The sequence below is a fragment of the Periplaneta americana genome, chromosome 11 (assembly GCF_040183065.1).
Source record: "Periplaneta americana isolate PAMFEO1 chromosome 11, P.americana_PAMFEO1_priV1, whole genome shotgun sequence".
Taxonomy (NCBI): domain Eukaryota; kingdom Metazoa; phylum Arthropoda; class Insecta; order Blattodea; family Blattidae; genus Periplaneta; species Periplaneta americana.
This window is the reverse complement of record NC_091127.1, coordinates 144529419-144545065: the sequence shown is the minus strand read 5'-3', so window position 1 is coordinate 144545065 and position 15647 is coordinate 144529419. Positions and strand designations below refer to the sequence as shown.

The window sequence follows — 15647 nt, the reverse complement described above, 5'->3', positions numbered from 1 at the left end:
ATCCGTGGAATCTGTACCAGCGATTAACCTCAACGACATTTTCTTTACGTAATTTAGAGCCTAGAATCTTAATCTGAAGAGTTGTACAGAAAATTTAGATGGCGAGCGAGCGTGTTCACAAGTTTAATAATAGGCCTATACAACGTAGGCGTATTATTATTATTATTATTATTATTATTATTATGTTGTTGTTGTTGTTGTTGTTGTTCTGTCTGACAAGTGTTAGGCCACAAGGCCTGTTACGGTCTCACAAAAAATTTTCACGCCATCTCTTAGCAGGACGACCCACAGATCTTTGGGCGTGTGGAACATAATCATAAATTGCCTTTGGGATTCTACTATTACTCATTCTTTCCAAATGATGTTTCCAATTAGACTGATATTGAACAATGTAATCTAAAACTGGTTGAGTTTTTAGTTCCTTTAAAATTTCACAATTTCTCTTCAGATCTCATTTAGTATAGTCCGCTGTTCTTCGCATGAATCGCATTTCACAAGCCGTTATTCTGTTTTTATCTGCTTTCCTCAGTGTCCATGCTTCGCTGCAATAGCTGACAATGTGTTGTAGAGACGTATGCGGGTGTGTTTCTGAACCAAGGATGGTTTCATTATACTATTTATAATGCCCATAGCTCTTGTGTATTTATTAACTTTCTGTGATATGTCCAATTCTTCAAAAATGGAAAGATTGTAACCTAAATATGGGTAACTATTACATCTTTCTAATATTTTATTATTGAGACAAATTCTACTTTGTATTGGGTATTTCCCACAGCATGTCATGATTTTTGTTTTATCTGTTGAAATTTCCATATTGTATGTGGCTGCTACTTGCTATTATTATTATTTGCTTTCTTAATGTCTTATTGATTGTAATTTGTGAATTAAACTATATCATAGGTATGTATCCAGACGTAAGCGCAAGTTTGAACTGATAAATTACTGAGATTTGCGATAGATTAATTAGTTTAGGAAATTGTGTATTTATTATGTTAGCCTATGTTTTATTTAACGACGCTCGCAACTGCAGAGGTTATATCAGCGTCGACGGATGTGCCGGAATTTTATCCCGCAGGAGTTCTTTTACATGTTAGTAAACCTACTGACATGAGCCTGTCGCATTTAAGCACACTTAAATGCCATCGACCTGGCCCGAGATCGAACCCGCAACCTTGGGCATAGAAGGCCAGCGCTATACCAACTCGCCAACCAGGTCGACTGTATTTATTATGTATAACTACTTTTTGTATACAGATAATTTTCAAATTATTAAGTTTGAACTTTTGTGAACTAATATCAATAAATCATACAAATCATACAATCATAGGTATGTATGTAATCGAAAAATATTTATTTATAGAGTTCGCTGCTATCCGCGGAAAGTTTCGGAACATATCCCTCGCGGATACGGGGGAGTTAAGGCTGGTTCACAATAAACCGGGAACGAGAACCAGAATGAAAACGAGAAGCAGAGGACGTGAATATGAAAATTTTTTATTTACAATAAACCGAGAGCGTAGACGACTATGCATATCGATATGCATGTCAATAACGATATGTAAAGTCGATATTACGCATTCTGATGTTATTTGTGTATAATTTACCAATGGCGTTCTCTCATGAGTACAAGGCAGCCAACATAAACACAGGTTAACCAACTTCGAAATTTCAACTGAAACATTTCATTAGGTAGCCTACGGTACTATAAATATGCCTATGCATCTTTATTATCACAACATATTTTAAGTCTACCATAACGTAAAATAATTAGAGAAGAAACATTTGTAATAGAACAAAAATGAACACAACAGTAGTTATTGAATTGAAGCATGAATATGTAGTGTGTAATGCAACCAATACAGTAATAAAATATGATTCACTTACGATTGGTGTTCAAAGATGCAGCTATTGAAAGGTTATCGTAAACATTGAGGATTTTCCTCAACACTCAATATTAGAATCTCATCAAATAAAACTTGCTCCATGATGCACAGTACAGAACAAAATAATGCATATGTTATGTCACAGTCTTCTTGCGATAAAATATATGACGACAAAATATCTTTTAGATGGCAATAGAATGAATCTAGTGTGCTGTGATCGGAAACGTGAACGCCAAAGTTGAAACTTTGCCAACTCTCCGTTCCCGATCCTGGGCTCCGACAAGCTTTTCGTTAATTGTGAATGCTCACATTTAAATGAACACATTTTAACAATTCTACCGTTTTCGTTTTCGTTCCGATTCTCGTTTCCGGTTTATTGTGAACCAGCCTTTACTGTATAGTTTTGTAACAACTTTAACGTGCCGACTACAAAAAGTTTTGTGAGGTGCAAATATGGCTTGTAGGCATTAGAGGAAATTAAACATGGATGTTAAACGAAACCAAACACTAGATGTTAGTTCTATTGTTCTCACCAATACAATAACTCTTGAAAGAGTACGATGTAAAATGTGAAACACCCAGTGTTGGGCGGCGTCCTCAAAGAGCGTACGAATCCAGCAGCACCTAACACGGACCCCTTAAAGATAAACAAACGCCCATAAATCCACAACGTGGCACGCGGCCAATGAGCACTCAGATGGTATTGTCGCGCGGGATGCATAATTATAAAGGCGTCCCAAAGTAGCAGTATAGACTAGCGACGTGCATTAAGGCTCTATGTTCGGTTCAAGTTTGTCGAGTATAATGAAGTTCGATATTCGCCGATGTTCGCTCTGCAGAAGGAGGCCTGTCGTGTTTGTTCTGCCTTGTTATAAAAATACTAGTGGCTTGTGCAGCACATGCTGCTGCAAACTAAGTTCGTTATACGTTCAAATAAAAATTTTTCAGATTTTATTTTCAATGAAGAATACTTGTCTTTTTAATAGTTATTTGCTTCCATAATAATGAAACATACTCCCTCTGAATGGATTTTTTTAGGCCAAATACTTTATCTTGAACCTATCCAACTTCAGTTTTTGAGTTTCAACGCGAAAACGCAAGTATCAATGTCAGGACGATAGCAGTAGCTATTTCAGGTCATTGTGGATTGTAAGCGAAAGTTAAAAAAATGTCAGGTTTGCTAAGCTTTCGAACAATAGCATTTTCGTATAGCTGCTGCAGGTAGAACTTGAAATGTAGAGCGTAAAATCATTTTATCCTACTAAGAGATCTTGCTGAAATGATCTGGAGACTACAAAATTATTTTATCAGTAAGTAATACCTTTTGATCTTTCCTTAGGAACTGTAATTTTTGCGCTCTGTCGAGCCAATACTGAAGACAATGACACATATCAATATCTACACTACATCGCCATTAAGTATATAAAAAAGACCCAACCCCACTGGGCTAATAAGTACAAAAATATTTGATTTTTAATAACAATATTATTATCTTACTTAAGTTTTGTAGTTATATATAGCAGCCACTCAGTAAATTATAGAAATGAAGATCTAAATTAAGATATTCTCTACATTTACTTACATAACCTCAAAACGTTTCACTTTCATGTCATCAATATAGCATCAATATTATGTACAATTAATGAAAAATAGATGTATCATGATAATAAATAAATTTAGCTTCCCTTATGAAAAGGTTGCCAGATTTGACAAAGCGTATTACATATAATTTGGAAACACACCTAAAAGGTAAAATGATACACATTAGAAATATTTAATTTCTAATGGTAATAATGTCATCAAACCACCTTAAGTTTCGTAGATTTGAATATCCAATACACAGCTGTACTCAGAAAATTGTTATACACTGCAGAATCAGCTTTTAATAACAAATTGAACTGAGCTCTAAATATGTCGGCAATCCTGCAGGTCATAGCCTTCGTGTAATAGCCTATTGTTTATTGTGGTGTGTGTTTTGTTCTAAAATTCAATCAAGTCGGCCGTGGTTCGATAAAATTAGTTCTCAAAACTGACTACAGATGGATTTTGGAAAATAGGAAAATTATGTAGGAAAATTGACATTTCACTGAAAACTAGTACTTTTCCGAAAAACGTTGGATGCCAGGTATGAAAATGAGGGGTCACTCATTAAAATCCGTTCAGCCGTTTTCCCGTAATTTCCATTACCAGTTCAAATTATATATATATATATATATATATATATATATATATAGATTGTTGTCCTCCACTTCCAACCCTTTATGTTTTAACTGCTTAAGGATTTTAGCACAGATTTATTTATTTTATTGTATTTTATTGTGTTATTTTACGACGCTGTATCAACATCTCAGGTTATTTAGCGTCTGAATGAAATGAAGGTGATAATGCCGGTGAAATGAGTCCGGGGTCCAGCACCGAAAGTTACCCTGCATTTGATCATATTGGGTTGAGGGAAAACCCCGGAAAAAACCTCAACCAGGTAACTTGCCCGACCGGGATTCGAACCCGGGCCACCTGGTTTTGCGGCCAGACGCGCTGACCGTTTTTTAGCACAGATCTTGCGATTAGTTTTTCATATGAAATAAGACGAAGTTTGTAATGTCCTGGTTGTCTCTCTCATGTTCAAACATTGTTGACACTAGTATCGACTTCATCCCAGTAACGCTGTAAGGTAAGTGGTCGACATGGTGTTAGGGCAGAGAAAAGACCAAAATAGTCTGTCTGCTATTCGATTTATTATTATTATTATTATTATTATTATTATTATTATTATTATTATTATTATTATTATTATTATTATTTGATCCACCATAGAAATGGGCGATTTATTTTTATTTATTTATTATTACCTAATATTTATGTGCTGTATAACAACCAGAGATCAATTAAAGTTCAGCACAATACAAAACAATACAATAGACAAGAATATAAAAAGGCAGAATATTAAATGAATATAAAAACAATGGATATAAATGATAACGAGTGTAATAAATAAATACAATACTAACAAAATACATAATAGATTAATGACAACAAAGTGGCATACAACACCAATAAAGTAAATACTATACATTAAATGGATCTAAATTAATTGCATGCAAATTGGCAATGTTTATGCATGTGCAAACCGGAGAAAGAGATTTTGAAATTCTAGCATATTTTTTTTTCACATCTTAATTCTTTTGTAGGAATTCGAAGACTGCTATTATTTGAGAAGGATTCACAATCAATTTCATCTTTTATGACCTTAAAAAATTGGAAATTTATCTTTTGAAGAGGTGGAGAAGTTCAAATAATTTGGAGCAACAGTAACAAATATAAATGATACTCGGGAGGAAATTAAACACAGAATAAATATGGGAAATGCCTGTTATTATTCGGTGGAGAAGCTTTTCTCATCCAGTCTGCTGTCAAAAAATCTGAAAGCTAGAATTTAAAAAACAGTTATATTACCGGTTGTTCTTTATGGTTGTGAGACTTGGACTCTCACTTGAGAGAGGAACGTAGGTTAAGGTGTTTGAGAATAAGGTGCTTAGGAAAATATTTGGGGCTAAAAGGGATGAAGTTACAGGAGAATGGAGAAAGTTACACAACGCAGAGGTGCACGCATTGTATTCTTCACCTGACATAATTAAGAACATTAAATCTAGACGTTTGAGATAGGCAGGGAATGTAGCACGTATGGACGAATCCAGAAATGCATATAGAGTGTTAGTTGGGAGGCCGAAGGGAAAAAGACCTTTAGGGAGGCCGAGACGTAAATGGAAAGATAATATTAAAATGGATTTGAGGGAGGTGGGATATGATGATAGAGAATGGATTAATCTTGCTCAGGATAGGGACCAATGGCGGGCTTATGTGAGGGCGGCAATGAACCTCCGGGTTCCTTAAAAGCCAGTAAGCAGGCGTAAGTAAGTATGACCTTACAAAAAATAAATAACCTAATCAAGATCTTGACGTCTAGAATATAGTCTACAACAAATTATTTGCAGCTAATCTTATAATTATAAACACAGGAATTGGGTATAAATAGAAAAGTACATAAGGAAATACATTTTATTTTAATATTTTCAAATTTAACAGAGTCGGTGGAAGTTAAGGAATTCCAGACAACAAGTGTGTATTCAAGTTTAGATCTAACCAATGTATAGTATAAAATTAATAGAGACATAGGAGTAGAAAAAGAATAAGTTATAGACCTAACTGGACCAAGCGTTCTTATTAGACAAAAAAATAATCGGCTACCATACATAAAGTCTCCTTCGGAAGACTTCGCTTGATTCCATGAGAGCTTAGGTTTAGCTTCACTTGAAAGAATTTCTTTTGCACGATACGCTCTTTTTTTTTCCTTTATTTTGTTTGTTTGTTGCTTTTTCTGTCTGTTTATAAGTCAAGTGTTATGAATAAATAAGGTGTAAAATATTCTTTTCCTAGTCTTGTGAAACAGGAGATGCCAGAAGTGGACTTAGACAAATTCAAACTACAGGAGACCGGTCATTTTGTGTGTCTAAGGCTGTACATATGAGTCAAAAACTCACTCAAAGGTAAATATATAATTAAATAGAAGTAAAAAAATAATAAAGATAATCCGAGACTGAGGACGAATTCTTCATGGAAACGCCATGAAGGCACAAATGGAACTCTGAAGCATAGAGTCTTTGAGTTTTAATACCTATCGGGAATTGGTAGATACCATCAAGATCCGACAGCCTTTACCCACAAAAAGAGGCCCCGAGTTTTAGATAGAAATAAAAAACACTTCGAGCACTGAAGATGGATTCTTCATGGAAACATCATTAAGGCACAAATGAAACTGTGAAGCATAGCTTACTTGCGTTTTAATACTCGTACCTATCGGGATTGTGTAGATAGCATAAAGATTCGACAGCCTTTACCCACAGAAAGAGTCCCCGAGTTTTAGATAGAAGTAAAAAACAGTTCGAGCACTGAAGATGGATTCTTCATGGAAACATCATTAAGGCACAAATGGAACTGTGAAGCATAGCTTCCTTGCGTTTTAATACCTATCGGGAATTGGTAGATAGCATCAAGATTCGACAGTCTTTACCCACAAAAAGAGTCCCCGAGTTTTATATAGAAGTAAAAAAACATTTCGAGCACTGAAGATCGATTCTTCATGGAAACGCCATTAAGGCACAAATGGAACTGTGAAGCATAGCTTCCTTGCGTTTTAATACTCGTACCTATCGGGATTGGGTAGATAGCATAGGCCTAAAGATTCGACAATCTTTAACTTACCCACGAAAAGAATGTCGGCGTTCATATCATAGGCTAGGTAGTAAAGTGACCCAAGTATGAAATACGAGACATAAACTAATTTTTCCCGCGTATAGAAATTAATAAACCTAATTCTAAAAGAAGAACCTGAACAAGTTATGAAACGAAGAGTAAGAAAGATGGAGCGAGGACTTTCTAGCTAGCGCCGGGCTGTGAGCTCTACCGCAGACTCCTTTTTCTTATGTAGCCTATTTCTAAGTCACGAAGAAGGATGATCTTTCCGTATATGCAGGGACTTCATAAAGAAAAATGAATTAACAGGATATGATGCGGGGTAAAAGGGCATAAGTCATAAACTGCAAGTTTTCAATAGACCAAAAGCAAAGATTGAAATGAGGTTCAATATCATTATGCTGGGCTGGAAATCAAGACGCTCCACATCATTATGGAAGACAACTGACATATGCCCTCGACACCATCTGAAGAAGTAGACCTACATTTTTTATTTTGCAATTCATTATGCGTAATTTTCAGAAAAGTCTATGAGTATGTTGAAGATTTATTTTTCAGTCGTTGACTTTACTATTTTGTGTAATGTTATTAGGTGTTAACCTTTACATAATAAATTATATGACGTATGAACGTTTTCGTTGAGCCTGTCAACATCATCAGATACAAACTGTCATTTTACAATATCATTATTCTCAGTATTATCTACACAATCTACAAATACACTTCATGTTTTATCACATGGGGATGAAACCTATTAAAAGTATATGAATTAGCTTTCTAATGTTCAATTGTAGATACCCCAAATGTCAACATTTAAAATATACTTATACTATTTTTGCAAGTCATCACATGAGAACAATATTATAAACGATATAGTGATATAAGCTAAAAGTGAGATTAAAATATAAAATAAAAGATGAGCTAACTCTCTTCCATGTTATGCTATGCATGTGAGGATTTGCAAATTACAATGTTTTGTTACAAATTATTCATATTTCCATATTATAGTATATGATTCCTAGCAAATCCTCACATGCATAGCATAACATGGAAGAGAGTTAGCTCATCTTTTATTTTATATTTTAATCTCACTTTTAGCTTATATCACTATATCGTTTATAATATTGTTCTCATGTGATGACTTGCAAAAATTGTATAAGTATATTTTAAATGTTGACATTTGGGGTATCAAACTATTGTTAGAAAAAAGAAGAGAATTTAATTTAGAAACCCATATAGCTTTTATTGATTTTGTGAAAGCTTTTGATAAAGTCCGAAGATACCTTTTATTCGTCATATTACAAGATAAAAATATTCCAAATTTGCTATTACAAAATATAATAGAAATCTACACAGACAGCAAAATAAGTGTCAAAATAAATAACTGTATATCCGAAAGAAAATTAGTTAATAATGGAGTTCGACAAGGTTGTCCACTATCACCAACTTTATTTTACTTACTTACTTACAAATGGCTTTTAAGGAACCCGAAGGTTCATTGCCGCCCTCACATAAGCCCGCCAGCGGTCCCTATCCTGTGCAAGATTAATCCAGTCTCTATCATCATACCCCACCTCCCTCAAATCCATTTTAATATTATCCTCCCATCTACGTCTCGGCCTCCCTAAAGGTCTTTTTCCCTCCGGTCTCCCAACTAACACGCCATATGCATTTCTGGATTCGCCCATACGTGCTACATGCCCTGCCCATCTCAAACGTCTGGATTTAATGTTCCTAATTATGTCAGGTGAAGAATACAATGCGTGCAGTTCTGTGTTGTGTAACTTTCTCCATTCTCCTGTAACTTCATCCCTTTTAGCCCCAAATATTTTCCTAAGCACCTTATTCTCAAACACCCTGAACCTATGTTCCTCTCTCAGAGTGAGAGTCCAAGTTTCACAACCATACAGAAGAACCGGTAATATAACTGTTTTATAAATTCTAACTTTCAGATTTTTGGACAGCAGACTGGATGATAAGAGCTTCTCAACCGAATAATAACACGCATTTCCCATATTTATTCTGCGTTTAATTTCCTCCCGAGTGCCATTTATATTTGTTACTGTTGCTCCAAGATATTTGAATTTTTCCACCTCTTCGAAGGATAAATCTCCAATTTTTATATTTCCATTTCGTACAATATTCTGGTCAAGAGACATAATCATATACTTTGTCTTTTCGGGATTTACTTCCAAACCGATCGCTCTACTTGCTTCAAGTAAAATTTTCGTGTTTTTCCTAATCGTTTGTGTATTTTCTCCTAACATATTCACGTCATCCGCATAGACAAGAAGCTGATGTAACCCGTTCAATTCCAAACCCTGCCTGTTATCCTGAACTTTCCTAATGGCATATTCTAGCGCGAAGTTAAAAAGTAAAGGTGATAGTGCATCTCCCTGCTTTAGCCCGCAGTGAATTGGAAAAGCATCAGATAGAAACTGACCTATACGGACTCTGCTGTATGTTTCACTGAGACACATTTTAATTAATCGAACTAGTTTCTTGGGAATACCAAATTCAATAAGAATATCATATAATACTTCCCTCTTAACCGAGTCATATGCCTTTTTTAAATCTATGAATAACCGATGTACTGTACCCTTATACTCCCATTTTTTCTCCATTATCTGTCGAATACAAAAAATCTGATTATAAATGAAATTATTTTAAAATGGAACCAAATCTACACGTCAGGAATCAAAATAACCAGTGCTCTAACATTATGACTTGATCATCGGCATAGAGTAAGATATTTATATCTTACTCTATGCCGATGATCAAGTCATAATTTCCAATTCAGAGGATAATTTACAAAGAGGATTGTATACATTAAATAAAATATTAAAAGATTTTGGGATGGAAATTTCAGCACAAAAATCAAAAGTAATGGCATTTTTAGGACAAGACCCAGTCAGAAGTAAGATAATACACAATAACCAATGCCTCGAACAAGTGCAAAATTTCAATTATCTGGGTTGTGAAATATCTTATCAAAATTAAAAAGATGTGAACAAGAAAATTACCAAATTTACACAAATTCTAGGAATAATAAACAATACATTAAAAGCTAAATTAGTACAAAAATCTACAAGAATAAAAATATATAATACATTAGCATTACCCTCCCTTTTATACATAAGCGAGATTTGGACATTAAAGAAAAAAGACATGAACAGAATCAAAGCAACGGAAATGAAATTTTTCAGGAGGACAGCAGGATATACTCTTTTAGACCGAAAAAGGAATGAAGAAATTTTAGAACAATTAGAAGTAGAGTCAGTAGAAGAAAAAATCAGCAGATACAAATTAAATTGGCTAGATCATGTAAGAAGAATGGAAAATTCAAGAATCCCAAAAATTATGGTGCAGTATAAACCTAGAGGACATCGTCGACCAGGAAGACCTTTAAGAAGACTGCTAGATGGGGCCGAAACAGGTCTACAGAGGCCTAATTCGTGAAGGATGATGATGATGATGATGATATTTGGGGTATCTATAATTGAACATTAGAAAGCTAATTCATATACTTTTAAAAGATTTCATCCCCATGTGATAAAAACATGAAATATATTTGTAGATTGTGTAGATAATACTGAGAATAATGATATTGTAAAATGACAGTTTGTATCTGATGATGTTGACAGGCTCAACGAAAACGTTCGTACGTCGTATAATTTATTATGTAAAGGTTAACACCTAATAACATTATACAAAATAGTAAAGTCAACGACTGAAAAATAAATCTTCAACCTACATTTTTTATATTCACATAGCTCAAAACTTCTAATCTATTTGTGAGGCCGCTCAAAAACAGTAACGGCCCAAGCAGTCTGGCGGGGAAGAAGGGAGAGATCAGGTCATGGTTCACGGGTACAGAATGAAACAAAAGTCACGAGTTAAGTAGAGAACATGTATTGAATATGCGAAGTACAACAATAAATTACAAGCATGACTGAAGGCAGACTAGTAGGCATAGGTAGCGTAAGATCCGGAGTAGGAGGTGTGGACAGCATTGCCGATGTAGCCGGCGGCGTAGGGGGCGGCATATCCAACGGCGGGGGCGGCAATGGCAGCCCTAGCGTAGGGAGCGGCGTAGCCGATGGCGGGGGCGGCAATGGCAGCCCTAGCGTAGGGAGCGGCGTAGCCGACGGCGGGGGCGGCAATAGCAGCCCTAGCGAAGGGAGCGGCGTAGCTGACGGCGGGGGCGGCGAAGGCAGCCCTGGCAATGGGGGCAGCGGCAGCATAACGAGCAACGGGAGCCGCAACAGCCACACGGGCGACGGGAGCAGCTACAGCAACGGGAGCGGCAACACGGGCCACGGGAGCAGCTACAGCTACGGGGGCGGCGACACGAGCGACGGGGGCGGCAAGAGCAACTGGAGCGGCCACCTTAGCGACGGGGGCGGCGACCACAGCGGGTTCACGGTGAACGACAGCGTTGAATCCGTTGACGGGGTCGGCGGTGTATTCGACGGTACGGCGGGTGCCGTCGGGTTCCACCAGGCTGTAGCTGCCCTGGACGACGTCTCCGCTGCGGCTCTCCTGCTGTCCCTTGGAGTCACCGGTCAGAGCGTCCTGGATGTCGTAGGCGTAGCTGTACTGGGGGTTGGGGTCGTAGTCAGTGTCGACGGCGACTTTGGCTACGGCAGGGGCGGCATAAGCGACAGGGGCGGGGGCGGCGTAAGCAACAGGAGCGGCAACTGCCCTAGCGAGAGGGGCACCAGGAGCCACGACGGCGGGAGCGCCGACCAGACCTGCCCTGGCAACAGCCACGATGGCGGCGAAAACGAAGAGCTGAAAGAAAAATGCTGTTAAGTTCAAAAGTTCAGCAAAGCGAGACGAGGTTGCACAAATTCCACGTCTGTATTTGTAGTATTTATTAAAGCCCAAAAAATTAAAACAAGTGCTTTCATGTGGAGCTGGAGTAACTTTCAACAAACATGAAACAGTTCGGACTACAATGTAGACCATATGACGAGGAAAAGTAGTATGGATAAAGCTCCATTAGGGGCAGCACAACTGTACCCTCCAAAGAAGAGCGTCGAACCGAACCTTTCAAAACTCATATCTACTTTCACTTGTAAGAGATTAAAATCTTAGGCTTCAAAATATATCAATAAGCATTTTCACAGCAACCGCCCAGTTGTCCGTCCCTCCCTCTTTCTACTGGATTGCGCATGACATGAATCTAACGTAAGCTAGTAATACTGGTACCTTGTTCGTGATATGTTTATACATTAATCAAAATTCAACAGCTTAATAATTGTTATGCCTATGTATCTCATGATAGTCGAATTCATTCATCAGGACACATTCAGAGGAGAGACGAAGGAAAGATTTGTCTCCATAAACATAGAATTCGAAATACTGTCAGCAAGAATAGTAAAAACTTAGTTTGCATTAAGTGCGAGGAATGAAGGACAGTAGGCCTAATGGGGTAGGAAGATGCTTGATACCGACTTCAGTTGCATTAAGATAGAGCAGTTCGTAAAGAACCAAAAGTTTTATGCGATGACAACCTGTTTATAAAACAAATATTATAATGAATAGTGACAAATAATTTGATTCACACAAGAAGTATCTTTCTGGGAATGAAATGAAAAATTCCTTGACTGACAAAATTTCTTGTTAGATTAAATATAAAATAAAGCTCATTTCACTTTTAGATAAATTGAGTAAATATTGTATTATTAAGCATAAACTTAAATCTTTGCCCAAGCAATATAAGGAAAGAAATCAAGTCCAAATACACAAGAGAAAGAAACGCCACTACATTTTACTAGATATATAATACGAAATCTGACAAAATTAATAAATTATAAGAGAGATATTGGGTCAAATCTGGTACCTAAGTAAGCATTTTTTAATTGAGGAATTCTGACAATAAAAATTTAAGCTAGGTGAGTTTGGTGAATCGGAGGTATTGAAATATATAGGTAAGTTAGAAAATGATCAAAAATATATTATAATTATTAAATTAAAAATTGAACATGAAAGAACGAGGAATTGTATTAATATTAATACGGCAGTCAGTAGGTTAACAGTACATAATAATAATAATAATAATAATAATAATAATAATAATAATAATAATAATAATAATAATAATAATAATACGCTACTACGTTGGGATATACTTATTGTTAAGTAAACATAAAGAATGAACAATCATTGTTCCTCTTCCATTCTTACTACAGAAATGGAATTTGATATCTCAAATCGAGAATTCATCTGAAATTATTGACTGAAGTATGTATGTACGGAATGTAATAAGAGATCTTCACAAAACTTATCAAATTACCTTAATCAGAACAAAGAATATTCGTATGAATCTTCATAAAAAGTACTGCTGATCACTCAAAAATCTAAAGCACATAAAAATTTATATTTTTCTTCCTTTCTACTATTACGATATTCAATTCAAATAATTTATTCCACGTACTAAATAATAATATTTTGTAACCTACTGGATTTATTTTATTGGGTTATTTTATGACGCTGTATCAACATCTCAGGTTATTTAGCGTCTGAATGAAATGAAGGTGATAATGCCGGTGAAATGAGCCCGGGGTCCGGCACCGAAAGTTACCCAGCATTTGCTCGTATTGGGTTGAGGGAAAACCCCGGAAAAAACCTCAACCAGGTAACTTGCCCCGACCGGGATTCGAACCCGGGCCACCTGGTTTCGCGGCCAGACGTGTTGACCGTTACTCCACAGGTGTGGACTAACCTACTGGATGGTACATGTTCGAGGTAGGGTGATGACATAAGATAATAGAAATATTTTGTGAAATGATAAAGCATTGTATTAGTATTAATTAATTTCGAGGTAGGATGATGATATAAGATAATAATAACATAATTTTAATTAATAATTTATTTTGATATGATACCTTTTGCACAAAAGGGGAGATCTATAAATGAAACTTGATTAATATATTTCAGTATTATTTGTATTTATCCTGGTAATAATGAACAGTTTGACCCGTAGACATTTTGTTTTTCAGCATTAACTTTCCATGATTGTATGAGAAGATTCGAAGAGAACGGCAGTTACGTAGACTTCGGCTCCCCCCTACTACCATTAATGCATAACACAATGTCAATACGGCGGTTGCTGTCGTCTGCGATACAAGGAACTTTTCTGTTGCTTTTCGAGCTCGTCATTTTTTCCGGTTATTATATGCTTATTTAAGTTGTGTTAACTCTCGCTAGTGGTTTTATATTTTATTTTATCCGTCTTAGCATTTATTTTATTATTGTAAACATTTTTGTATTATCACTATTATTATTATTATTATTATTATTATTATTATTATTAATGAATTATTTTGTATTACTATCTATGTATCATCTCCGTCACGATTATTCTATTATTGTTATTATTATTATTATTAATATTATTATTATTATTGTTTATTTCTATCATCAGCATTATTATTTTGTTGTCTGTAAAATTTATGTAGACTAAGCTTACTGGACTGTACCCGAGCATGAGAATATGCTCATTTCGGGTATGTATTCATATGTATTCATTTCAAATGTAAATTGTAAATAAATTTGAATTTGAATTTGAATAGAAATTTTTGTGAAATGATAAAGCTCCTCCGGAAAAACCTTCTCATTACAAATTCCAAGTTGCACTTTTTAGAATTTGAACTCGGTTCTGTGTGTATATATATATATATATATATATATATATATATATATATATATATATATATATATATAGAGTTGTATGCAGAAAATAAATAAATAAATAAATAAATAAATAAACAAATAAATGGTTGTATACAAATAGATAAATAAATAAATAAATTACTCATCATGGTTGTTTTTCCCCAAAGAACTATGCCACTGATTTTCAAATTTTTGAAAGTGATTTAATATGCTAAAAAGGGCAATCCTCGCGAATACTTACAGTGCGTGTCATGTTGTGTGATGCGTGTTTGTGCGACTGATGCTGGAAGCTAGGACCTAGGTGCTTATATACCACTGCTCCCCATTTCGGGTGTCGGTGTTGTCGCCGCTGTGTCCACAAGCGAGAAGAAGCAGATAGAGGGCGTGACAGGAAGCCTGAAGTGGGTCACTCAACAAACTGGAACTTGTTCTCTTGCCACCACAACTTTGTGCAATCCTGCATTTTTACGCTTCTAATTAAGGCGGCTCCCTATTATTATTCAATTTGTTGTCACCTCCTCTAGGTCCACAAAAATTATACGGTTCCACGGTGCCTGTTAAAGATTTAACACAGTAGATGGACAACACTATTCTGTTAAATCTTCTCTTGCAGTACAAAACAAAAGAAGTGTGTCGGCATTCCATATGCATCTAACCATACCTTCTGAAAAATATTTATAAATACTAAACGGCTGTCTAAAATAATAGGACAAACTCAGTTAATTTCCTGACACGGCTAATTTCGTGATATTTTTATTTAAATTTAATTTATACCAGCGACAAATGTAGTTCTGATGGTATAATATAAATCGTCGTTGTTCCTGCAATAACTCC

At 35.8% G+C, this 15647-nt stretch overlaps 1 protein-coding gene across 1 annotated transcript; it reads right to left on the bottom strand.

Moving 5' to 3' along the window:
- Positions 1-11029: 11029 nt before the first annotated feature.
- LOC138709413 (cuticle protein 21-like) lies at positions 11030-15190 on the bottom strand. Its single transcript, XM_069840151.1, has 2 exons — positions 15055-15190; positions 11030-11927 (listed from the first exon to the last, which is right to left on the bottom strand). Exons 1-2 carry the CDS (start codon positions 15064-15066, stop codon positions 11097-11099), a joined length of 843 nt encoding a protein of 280 aa, XP_069696252.1. The 5' UTR covers positions 15067-15190; the 3' UTR covers positions 11030-11096.
- Positions 15191-15647: the final 457 nt, after the last annotated feature.